At 47.7% G+C, this 12,169-nt stretch overlaps 1 protein-coding gene across 1 annotated transcript in view; it reads right to left on the bottom strand.

Moving 5' to 3' along the window:
* Positions 1 to 516: 516 nt before the first annotated feature.
* Positions 517 to 12,169, bottom strand: part of LOC310831109 (BOS complex subunit NOMO1-like) — a 36,335-nt gene continuing 24,682 nt past the window's right edge. Inside the window, exons 23-31 of the mRNA XM_083711319.1 lie at positions 11,885 to 11,998; positions 9,594 to 9,721; positions 9,218 to 9,359; positions 7,729 to 7,812; positions 3,990 to 4,100; positions 3,329 to 3,430; positions 2,259 to 2,378; positions 1,405 to 1,497; positions 517 to 959 (exon numbers count right to left, since the gene is read on the bottom strand). Of these exons, the coding sequence (XP_083567445.1) occupies positions 828 to 959; positions 1,405 to 1,497; positions 2,259 to 2,378; positions 3,329 to 3,430; positions 3,990 to 4,100; positions 7,729 to 7,812; positions 9,218 to 9,359; positions 9,594 to 9,721; positions 11,885 to 11,998 (1,026 nt within the window). The 3' untranslated portion in view covers positions 517 to 827. The remainder of the gene's footprint in view (positions 960 to 1,404; positions 1,498 to 2,258; positions 2,379 to 3,328; positions 3,431 to 3,989; positions 4,101 to 7,728; positions 7,813 to 9,217; positions 9,360 to 9,593; positions 9,722 to 11,884; positions 11,999 to 12,169) is intronic.

Below are 12,169 nucleotides of genomic sequence, written 5' to 3'. Positions count from 1 at the left end.
AACCAGCAGCATGCCCAGGAGCACATGGTGGAGCAGTGGCAGTGTTCACCTGACCTCCTGACAGACCATACGCTGCTTTCTTATCATGAAGGAGAGGGGGAGGTCAGCGTGGTGCTAAGGTACCAGCAGGAGTGCTAGATGGGTTCAGCTGGTGTGTTTGCACCGCACTGCACCAATCTCCTATTCCCTCTTCGAATCAAGCAGCAGTGGCAGCAACCCCATGATCAGGTTTCCTGCTTGGCAGGGGGTTGGACTCGATAGCCCTTGTGGTCTCTTCCAACTCTATGATTCTATGATTCTAGGTGAGCACCGCCATCCCAATATGGCCACCAATGCTGAGCTTGCCTGTGCTGGAGTCCACTGCAATCATGCAAACAGGACTGCGTTTGTTTTAGTATGTTATCCTTAAGTACGTTTTGTTCTTAGGATGGAGAAGGGGAAGTGGCGTACAGAGTTTAAGTGAAACGACACAACACCAAAGGTTTGAAAAGGTAAAATATTAAAACTGAAACCAAATTTAACAGCCTGGGAGGCGAAATCAGGTTTTATTGGCTGCCATTCTTGTAAAACCGAGGAAAAATATAATAAGGTGTTATCTCCAACAATAAGTCCCCCCCGCAACTGCCTCCAGTGAGGATGATGTTCTCCGTATCAAAATCCTGTTGGTTCATCGTCGCTGTTTTTTAAAAAAGCAACTGTGATATTCCATCTGGGATGGAACCCTAATGTAAACAAATGCCTTCCTCAGGTCCCAGGATTCAGTCCTGTTTAGGAGCTACGCTGGTCGAAAACGCCAGGACTCTAGCAAGACAGGAGCTCTTTTCGGCTCATGTCCGCCTCATCTTCTGCTTCTTGGCTTGCCTCTTCATGTCCTCAAGGCTCCCTGCATCAGAACCTGCCTGCCCCAGCGTCCGCACCCCTTGGAGACGGCTGGTTAGCTGGAGCAGCAGGGGGATCAGCTGCAGAGGGGGCAGAAAAATGCAGATGACCATGATGGACCATTACAGCAACAATGGCATAATATAATCATTAAAGACAGGGTGAGGGAACCTCTTTTTTTGCTTCAGCCCAAGAGTCACATTTCCTGCTGGGCAGAGGATATGTGTCAGCAATGGGTGGGGACAAAGGCAAAAGTGCGTGGAGCAATTAATGTAAATTTTACCTTTGCTCAATAGACTAGTTTCTCCATCCAATGGCAGTCCCTCTCTACCCTCCCATCTAGGCAAGTGAGGGGCATTAACAAACTTCAAGGACATATGCCAGTCAGGCAATGCCACTTTAGCGTGGTGCCAAATGAGTTCCCAAGCCCCAGAGAGAGAAGGCTAGAGAGGCCACATTTGGCTCCTGAAAAAAAAGAGTAAAACTGCAGTACGACTTACACTTACACACAGAGAGACATTTTACCTTATCATGGTTGTAACCAGCTAACAGAAGCAGCAGCGTTAATGGCAGGGCGATGTAAGATCCTTGCGCAATATCCTGCTCAGGCAGCTTTCTCTGCAAACAAGTCAAAGGTGCGTGGCTGTTAGTTCCTACAGAACACTCTTAGTACAATTTGTCCCTTTGTTTAATTTTATTTTTTTTAAAAAAGGTCTTGTGTAGCAGTTTTCCTGCCTCCCAAAGTGCGATTGCCCTTTCATGTAGCCTTTCCCAATCTTTGGTCTGCCCATGTTGTTAGTCCCATCCTCCCTGACCACTGGCCCTGGCGCTTAGGGATGATGGGAGTGGTAGTCCAACAACATCTGGGAACCAAAGGTTGGGAAAGGCTCCTTTGGCGTTTTGTCGGGGTTGCTCAATGGAAAGGACAAGAAGTATGTGCTTGGCAGCCATTGCTCCTCGTCCCCTAAAATGCAGAGTTGCGGGGCAGTTGCTTAATTTCATCATCATCATTCTCCACTATGCATTTTGGGAAGCTGCTTGTTTGCTATGTATTGGGACACATCTTAAGATATCGTAACAAAATGTTGCATGCTTTCGGAGATCGAGGAGCAAGTTTTCATTTATGTTTGGATATGATCAGATTTCATTTTGAATCCGCAGTTTTGAAATTGGGGGGGGGGGGGCAGCGGTTTCTTTGAATTGCACCAGGTACCTGGCTGTTAGATCACTTACAAAGCGCCAAAAATCTCCCCTTGGAAACAAAGCAAGACCCAACTTTATTGAGAGCTAGGAAAGCAGAAGAACTGGAAATGAAAAGGGAGCCCCAACAGAACTTTTCCTTGCCCGTTTGCAGAACAGGCTGGACAGAAGATGCTTACCGTAGGATTGAAAACCAAGGTGATGTGTTTATGGTACCCAAGGGTGGTGAATGAAACTTGAGGCAAGGTGTAGTCGTACTGGGACCTGGAAAGTGTCGAGTCCAAAAGTACCACGTAATTCTGTCAATGAAAGAACAAGAGGGAACTGCTAGCATTCAGTTGGGGAGGTATACCCAGCCATGAGGGGCAAGCAAACAGGTTGTGGTGAGAGTTCGCAAGGAGAAGGTCCCATTCTGCTGCTCTCCAAAACCTGGAGCCTGCATCGCTTGCATTCCCAACCTTGAGTTAATGGGCCCGCAAGATAAATGCCACAATGCAAAGGAGAACCAGGATCTTCCAATTTGTCTGTGCACTTGGCCCGAAGTCATGGGTCTTCAACCAGTCTGTCAGGACGCCCAGTTGGCTCCACAAAGCCATCCCAGCCGGGTCACGGTAAAGCTGTTGTTGCCAAATGGGACTCTGGCTACAGCTAACCAAACCAAAAAAGCACTCCCTGCGGTGTCTGGGCTAGACACATTCTTCTGATGAGAAACTCATTTCATCTATTTCTACGAGTGCTGCAAAGCAGCAAGAGACTTTTACAACCAGAAATATATTTCTGGCTAATCCTACAGTAATGTGTGTAGCCAGGGAGTTCTCTACGGAGCAGGGATAGAAGCGTCCACTGAGGTGGGAAGCTTGGTTGTGTAGCATTTGCCATCTTGAGTCTTGTTTTTGGAAAAACCCCAAATCACTGGTTTTCAATAGCTTCTCCATCGTTTGGCTAGGGAGAAGTGTAAAAGACGGCTGGTTTTCATTTAGTAGCAATGCTAGGGCAACACTATGGGAATGGCTGTGTGAACTGCCATTTGAGGATTAATAATGTGCCTTATTTGCACTATTAGGTATAAATCAAAAGTGAGTATGTGAAAGTAGGCTCCGTGCTGCAGGCTTGTGGGTCAGAGGTGGGCCTTGGGTCTGGACCAGTTGAAGACCACTGGGGTTGACAGTGCTAAGCTAGATGAACCAGTGGTCTGCCTCAATATAAAGCACTTTCTGATCTTCCTACGCAGAAGGAAGGAAAATAATACCTCTCTGTCCCGGAGCAATGGTGGAAAGTGGAAGAACAGAGACTGGCCTAGCGAGACAGTGTGGACTGGGTTGTCAAGGTTCTCACTTTTGTAAAGCTTCACCTGTGAGGGGAGAAGACAGAGAAAAAGGCACACGACTTTTACTGGGATGGTTAAGATGGTGGCAATCTCATCCCCCTCCTCACTTCTGTCTCTTCCCAAGGCCCTTTGGCTCTAACTGCAGAGTTGCCAACGTGGTACCCATGGGCACCAGGGCCCCTGCCAGTAGAAGAGTTTGGATTTGATATCCCGCTTTATCACTACCCTAAGAAGTCTCAAAGCGGCTAACATTCTCCTTTCTCTTCCTCCCCCACAACAAACACTCTGTGAGGTGAGTGGGGCTGAGAGACTTCAGAGAAGTGTGACTGGCCCAAGGTCACCCAGCAGTTGCATGTGGAGGAGCGGGGAAGCGAACCCGGTTCACCAGATTACGAGTCCACTGCTCTTAACCACTACACCACACCGGCTCTCCCACAAAAGGCCCCAGAAAATATTCCCTTAAAAATTCACAATGCACAAGAATGAAGAGGGATTGCCTTTAATAAATCCACGTCCCGGGCGGGGGGGGGGGGGAGAGTCACACTGAGGAATCTCAAAAACAACTGGAAAGAGGTGCACTCACCCATAAGGTAGGCAGATGCTCCGAGGAAGTGATCACGTTGCCACTCAGATCAAATTGGTTAATTTGGCGGAAAGCGATGATATTCACATCCTCAATGTCATTGCTGCCAACCTACAATATGGAAGGGGGGGGGGAAGGTTCCTTTAACACCAGCCAGATGGAAGGCTTCGGATTAAATATGCTGCTCATATCAGCTCTCTGATCAGCTCCCTCGGCCGTAAAAATGAACATTCACGCTGGATTTCAGGCACTGCTGAAAAATATGTCCTCCTTCGTGTATTGGGGGGGGGGGGCGCCATGCACAAATCAGCTTTTTTGGAGAAGAACCGGGTATGAGTTCCCTGAAATGTATTCCTCAAATTCAACTCCTAAAACCAAAATAAGGAATTAGGCAGCAACTGTTGGTGATTTCCCCACCTCTGATTCCATCACATGAGGGCTGTGATTTAGAATGCCAAAGTGAAAGCATGATACTCTTAATGCTAGAACCCAGGAAGATAAACGATACGATTGTCTGTGATCATACAATAGTAGTTGTTCACGGAGAACATGAAGTATAGAATTTGCTATTGCTGGACTTGGTGGTTGTCACCAACGTGGATGTCTTTCAAAGGGCATTGGTTCTTGGAGAAGAGGCATACCAATGGCCGTTAGCCACAATGGCTACACAGGAAGCTGCCTTATCACAACTCAGCAGATTGGTCCACCTGGGACAGTCTTGTCCACATGGGCTGGCAGCAGGGTTTCACAGAATGGGGTGTCTCCCAGCCCTACCTGGAGATTCAACTTGGGACCTTCTTAGATGAGAAGAGCAACTGCTGGAACAGGCCAACCAGGTGCCTGTAGGAAGGCTGTAACCAAGATGTCTGTGCAACAGCGCTCTCCCTGCTTGTGACACCCCACAGGTGGTATTCAGAGGCACAGTGACTCTTGACAGTGGAGGCAGAACTTTCGTCACCAAGGTTAGTGGATACCAACAGGCTCAGCCTCCCTAAGCCTCCCTAAATCTGTCTAATCCTTTTCTAAAGTGATACGAATCGGTGGCCGTTGCTGCATCACGTGGGAGTGAATTTCAAAACTGCTGCAATGCACCTTAAGACTGCTGGGGGAGAAGGATATAAACAGAACATCAATTTCATCTCCCTCTGCCAGAACGGGTAATTTTTTAGACCAGAGGTCCCCCAACCTCTGCTCATGGGTTATGGGTGGAGAAGGGAGAATGAAATCCTTTTGCCATGCACGATAAACCATTTTATAAACCTTGTGTTGTGTTCCCTCCCCCCTGAGCTGCCTTTCCCCCAAAAACCAAAAAAGAAGACCCCAAATGACTTCAATTCGAATATAATAATTTTATTATTTATAACCCTCCCAACTGGGTTGCCCCAGCCACTCTGGGCGGCTTCCAACAAATATAAACGCCTAATAAAACATCAAACATTAAAAACTTCCATATACAGAGCTGCCTTCCAAAAGTTGTATAGTTATTTATCTCTGATGCTCTGATCTATTCCGCCTGCCCCTTATTCCTTACTCAGTGGCCTCTGCAAATGACTAGCTTCCCAAACAGTGATTATAAATGGTCTGTATAATTCCTGATGTTTCTCCCTCTCTCTCTTTTTTTATGGTCTGAAAACTCTGCATGAAACTAAATAGACCGTGAATCCAGTAGTCCAAAAACTGTCTTGTTGCTTGACCAGGCTGAACAGAAGCCTCTTGCATGGAAAAACTGTTTGGATGCAAAAATACAGTCCTTCCTTGCTAGTGACCTGTGAAACCATCTCCCCCGCCCCTGTCCTTTGGTGCCCATTTAAGCTGGCTTCTGTGGAGTGGCCTTATTACCCCAGTTAAGTAGATGCTGGGAGAGGATTCTGTCCATTGTAGCAAAAGCAGAGCCCGGAATTCACTCAGGGTCTAAGATCAGGCTTCCCCAACCTGGTGCCCTCCAGATGTTGGTGGACACTTGAGTGTATCCAGCCCAGCCAGTGTGGCCGATTGTCAGGGATAAGAATGGCTGGGAATCCAAAGCGATTTGGGTTGTAGGCAACTAGGTTTTAACTCAAGAGTTATGCCCACTGACATGACTGGACCTTAGTCGTCTTTATTCCTTTCAATGGGTTTTTGTGGAATAGCCCTGGATACAATGCTTTGAAGTCGTCCAGGCCCCATCCACACTGAATGTTTAAAACAGTATCATAACACTTTAAACTACTTTGGCTTCCCTGCAAAGAATCCTGGAAGTGTAGTTTGGGAAGAGTGCTGAGAGATGTTAGGAGATCTCCTATTCCCCTGACAAGAGTTACAATTCCTGGAATAGTTTATCAATTCCTCTTCCCAGTGAACTGTGGTGTGATTCTGTTTTAAATTTAATAGTCCAGATAGGGCCCCAGTTGCTGGTCAGGACAACTGTGGAGAGAGCTGTCTCCTTCATGCCCTATTCATGGGCTTCCTAGTGGTTGGCCACTAAGGAGGAAACAGGTTCCTGGGTTAGATGAAACTTTGGCACGGCATACGTTCTTACATTCTTGTTAACCGTGACAGCCGAGCAAAACCTCCAGATTTAGGGGCAATGTACCTTGGAATGCCAGTTGATGGAGGACAAACAAGGGAGTGAGCTATCCCCTCCATGTCCAGCTTTTGGGATTCCAGAAATCTGTGAAGTAAGGTGTTGGAGTAGACAGACCAAATTCTAAACTAGCTGGGCTTTTCTTATGCTCCTAACTGAAGGATTCCATGTACCACGTGCACAGAACAGCAGGTGAACAAGGTGTTAAATTTAAAGGTGGGAGAATCGCAGCATGCACACAGACACACACAAACACACACACACACAAAACTGGTAGTAGCAGAAAACTGGCTTCAAAGTGAGTGAGCAATGTCTGGCCATGTTTCCAAAAATCAATGAAGCAACATACCAAGCATTTGGGGCATTACGTTGCCGTATCTACAACAACCTTGCAGGGTAGGTCAGCAGCAGACGCTGCAGGGCATCCCAATTCATGTCAATCTCTTGCAGAGTAATCCTATGTGTGTCTATCCAAAATATAACCCCCACTGCATTCAACAGGACTTGTACACACAGAAGTAAGAGCAGGGCACCTGGGGCCACCTTACAAATCCCAGCACCCCTGAGTATCAGCCATGCTGGCTGGGCTGAAAGGAGCTGAAATCTGCTGACCAATGGAGAACACCAATAGCCTGATCTGAAGATAAGAACGCACATTTGAAAGGAAGACCTGGGGTTCCTACCTGATGCTGGCCCTACTCAGAGTAGACCCACTGAAATGAATGTGCATGGCTAACTTGGATCTGTTCATTTCAATCTGTCTACTGCATGCGAGCCTAGAGAACTTTGAACCACTCTTGATTCCTGCCCCGGATCAACATTTGTATTCCCAGGAGTGAAACTATCCCACCCCCCTTGAGCTCATCATCATATACAGTGGTACCTCTGGATGAGAACAGGATCCGTCCCTGAAGCAAATGCAACCCGCATATGCGTGTGTTGCGATTCACTGCTTCTGTGCATGCGCCTGACATCATTTTGAGCTTCTGCGCATGCGCGAGCAGCAAAACCCAGAAGTAATGCGTTCCGTTACTTCCAGGTCACCGCGGAGCACAACCTGAAAACGCTCAACCTGAAGCAACTTTAACTCGAGGTATGACTGTATACTGTGCTGTTATGGGTAGCAGCATCCCCTTAACCCAGAAAATCAGACCTTTGGTTCCAAGGGCTGCTTACCTCGATTGCAAAGTGCTGCGGAAGGGCTCTTTCAATGTGATCGTTGCCTTCAGCTTTCAGCTGGATGTGATACACACAGGCCGGCTTAAAAGAAAAGGGAAGAGGATCATTTATTTAAACAATGCCGTTAAGGGGGGGAAACCCAATGATTCCAATTCTTAACAACCAGTGACAGCCATTAGGTTTCTACCCAAAACATAACTGAAGAAACTCAAATTTCTCACGGCCATCCAGAGTTAGGGGGGAAGTGGCAGAGCACCTGCTTGGCAATCGGAAGGTTGCAGGTTCAATCCCTGGCATCTCCAGGTTGGGCTGGGAGAGGCAACTGCCATTATCCTGGCCGTTGGAAATACTAGCTGGAGGCCCTAATTCAGGGGTCTGCAACCTTTAAGACAAAAAGAGCCACTTGGACCCAAGGAAAAAAACTGGGAGCCGCAAAACCATTGCAACATTTAAAACAGTGGGGAGTGTCAGGGCACACAATGCGCCTCTTCCCCTCGCTAGTATCTGCCCGGAGCCACGGCAAAGGTGTAAAAGAGCCACATGCGGCTCCGGAGCCGCGGGTTGCAGACCCCTGCCCTAATTCTTCAAGGGATGAGACTGAGCGAATTGCTTGAAACTGAGCTCCACCCACACGACACATTTAAAGCACTAAGATACCACAGTCAGGGATCCACTTTCAGAATCCTGGAAACTGCAGTTTGCTAAGCGTGAAGGGAGTTGTTGTTAGGAGAGCCCTATTTCGCACACACACCCCTCAGAGCTACAGTTCCCAGAGTTCACAGGGAAGAGGGAGTGACTGTCAAACCACTCTGGGAATTGTAGCTCTGTGAGGGGACAACTCTCAGCACCCTTAACAAACTACTACCCTTAACATAATACAGGCAACTCAGCCCTCCAGATGTTTTGGGACTACAACTCCCATGATCCCTAGCTAACAGGACCAGTGGTCAGGAATGATGAGAATTGTAGTCCCAAAACATCTGGAGGGCCGAGTTTGGGGGTGCCTGACATAATACTTTGAGGGAAGCCATGGTAGCAGAGAATCAGAGTTTGAAGGGATCCTGAGGATCACCTCAGGGATATGCAGCTGCCCCATCTGGGATTCAAACCTGCAACCTTGGTGTTATCAGTACCATGCGGAGCTATCCAGGCCTGGATACTGCTTTGAATGCATAGGTGCAGATGGAGCCTTAGCCAGGCACAAAACAAGTGGTCTAAAAATCAATCCCTCTTCCCATGGAACTCTGGGAATGGTAGCTCTGTGAGGGAAGAAGGGGTCTCCTAACCACTCTCCGCAACCCTTCAGAAAACTACAGTTCCCATGATTATTTTGGGGGAAGCCATGGCTGCTTAAAGTGGTATGATACTGCTTCGAATTAACAGTACAGAGGTCAAGGATTGGACCTCCTGCATACAGGGCTGTGTGCTGTGAATTATTGGAAATCAAACATTAGCCCTCCAGGTTCAAGCCTGTGCAGGTGCTTACCAGCAGGCCCCGCAGCCTGAATTTGCCCTCTTCATCTGTCACGGTGTCTTCTCCATAAACGCCGCACTCTCCCTGCCCAACGGCTTCCACTGAAATGCCTTGCTCGGGTTCGCCGTTTAGAGAAGAAACGGTACCGTAGCAGCTGAAGAAAAGAGAATGAAAGAGTGCTCAAGTTTCCATGGGGAGGAGGCTGGAAGGCACATGAACTCTATGGGGGGGGGGAGAAACATTCAGTAGGGGAGGGAGGGAGTGGGGAGTTTGCAAGGGAGCTTGGGCATCTGTGCAGGCCATACGCAAAGCCTGCAGTCGACCCCATGCAAGGCAAAATTTGCCCAATGGCATTTTTAAAATAGAGGGGCATCTTACGTCTACCAACCTGTATGCCGTCCTGTAACCAACTATTGTGATCTTCAGGTTTTGCCCTTCCTGCACTTCGATCATTTGAGACGAGGGCTCAAAGCGGAATTCCTTCATCATGGGCTTGAAATAGTACTGCCCTGGGCTCTGCAAGAGGCATCAAACAAGGGGCCGTTATTTCACTCTAGTAATAAGAGGCGTGTTGCCTCTGAGCAGGAGGGGAGGCAGCGTAATTTAATGGCCTGACGGTCTTTTTCGAAGAGCAGTTTATGCAGGAGCCGAGACAAAGCACCACGGCACTTCCCCCCCCCCCCCCCTTGTCTTCTGGGCTTGCAGGAGACGATCCGCTTCCGGCCAAGCCTTATGAACTAAGCCCTGGGAGGACGCGCTGGGATTTCGAGATCAAAGCCAGCATGTAGCAAAAGAGAAATGTGTCCTTGCCTGGCTGCGGCAAGCGTTGAGTGCCCAGGAGATTAGAGGTTTATAGAACAGCAAGGCTAAAGACGGATCTTTCAAACTCCTACAAGCTATTTCATATACAGGAGTTCATTCAGACACTCACAGGGAACAAGCTCTCCCTCATCGCTCATGGGTACATCGTCTATGAGGTACCGTATTTTTCGCTCTATAAGATGCACCAAACCACAAGACGCACCTAGTTTATGGAGGAGGAAAACAAGAAAAAAAATATTCTGAATCTCAGAAGCCAGAACAGCAAGAGGGATCGCTGCACAGTGAAAGCAGCAATCCCTCTTGTTGTTCTGGCTTCTGGGATAGCTGTGCAGCCTGCATTCGCTCCATAAGATGCACGCACATTTCCCCTTACTTTTTAGGAGGGGAAAAGTGAGTCTTATAGAGCAAAAAATACCGTATATCTGTGAGGTTCGAATAATCTACCTGGCGTAAGGCAGCTTCCTATAGGATGAAGGAAGCTAACAAAGTGGATCGGACCATTAAGAACAAAAGAGCCCGCTGGATCAGGCCAATGACCCATCTGGTCCAGAATCCTATTCCCACAGTTGCCTATGGGGAGTCCACAAGCAGGACCTCTCCCCTCTTCCAGCAACTGTTATTCAGAAGCATTTCTGCCTTTGACAGTGGAGGCAGAACATAGCCTGCTCCTCCAGGAATTCGTCTCATCCTCTTTCAAAAGCCTCTTTCAATGTTGGTGGCCATCTCTGCCTTTTCTGGGAGCAAAGTAAACAGTCTGAGTATGCGCCGAGTGAAGAAGTCCTTTCTTTTACCCGTTCAGAATCTTCTCAAGTCCAGCTTCACTGGACATCATTCCTGCGTTATGAAAGAGGGAGAAAAAAAAACTTTTCTCCAGACACTTTCTCTATGCTGTGCATAATTTCACACACTTCTATCCTGTCGCCCCTCACTTGCCTTTTTTCAAAACCAGTGGTTTTCAAGCTTTTTTTCCCCCTGGGACAGAATAAAAATTTGCTTGCACCACACCAAACTTTGTACTGATAAGGAATACGTTGCAAAACAAAAAGAAACAACTCCTAGCAGTGTGTGATTTATAACATACAACACAACTGCTTTATAACATGATCATGGGACATCCAGAACGCACAAAGCAGTGCAACTACAGAAGAACCCAAATCATTTCCAAAATAGAATTATAAACGAGCCTCTTACATATGTACCTTAAGAACGGATACAAATTCAATGAGAGGTATGAGCTGGCCTGGCTTTTACCAGGTATATACCATTTATATTGGGTCTAATTTGAGACAAACAAACTCTTTCTTTGATTGTCCTTGAATTTTCCCGAAGTCCTGTGTGATGTCAGCTGTTGCGAGCTAAGGACATAGGTACAAGGGAATGATCGGGAACCGTTCAGCACTGAAAGCGAACCCCCCTGGGATTGCCTGCACTAGGGGGTTCCCCAATGGAAACACCCTGGTGCAGCCCAAGGAGTCCTGGACACACAGCCCCGCTTCATCCATCTGCAGGTGTGGTTTGGGTTCAAACCACATCTATGTAAGGACTTCAAAAGGGGCTCACTTTGAAGCCACTTTAATCCAGGCACAGACAAACTCGGCCCTCCAGATGCTTTGGGACTACAACTCCCATCATCCCTAGCTAACAGGACCAGTGGTCAGGGATGGTGGGAATTGTGGTCCCAAAACATCTGGAGGGCCGAGTTTGCCTATGCCTGCTTCAAGCTCTCATCAAAGTTGGCCCACAGGAGGCGGAGCCCAGTTCCCTGGTCTATGTATAAATAATAACATCATCATCATCAGGCCTCTAATGATTTTTCAGAGAGCAGATCCAAAAGAACAGTTGTGGATGTAACCCTACCAAGTTGGGGAAAGTCAGCATTCCGTTGTCCTGAGTCAGGAGGTTTGAGCGGAAGACGCCTCCACTGAGGGACAGGAGGACTCCCGCAAGGGGATGGTCATCTTCTGATTTAATCTGTTTAAAATGAAAAAAAGAAAAGCGATGCAATACCACATACCCAATCAGCAGCTGACAACACAGTTCAAAGAGCACAGGTGTGTTACCCTCAGATAAATGGAGAGCCACCAAGCAGAGAGATGTATTCACCTCTTTGGCAATGGCTGGGAGAAATCTTTGGCCTCCCAT

Source organism: Podarcis gaigeae, assembly GCF_964106915.1.
Source record: "Podarcis gaigeae genome assembly, chromosome: 14".
NCBI lineage: Eukaryota > Metazoa > Chordata > Lepidosauria > Squamata > Lacertidae > Podarcis > Podarcis gaigeae.
The sequence above is the reverse complement of the archived record's forward strand: the minus strand, read 5'-3'. Positions and strand labels throughout refer to the sequence as shown.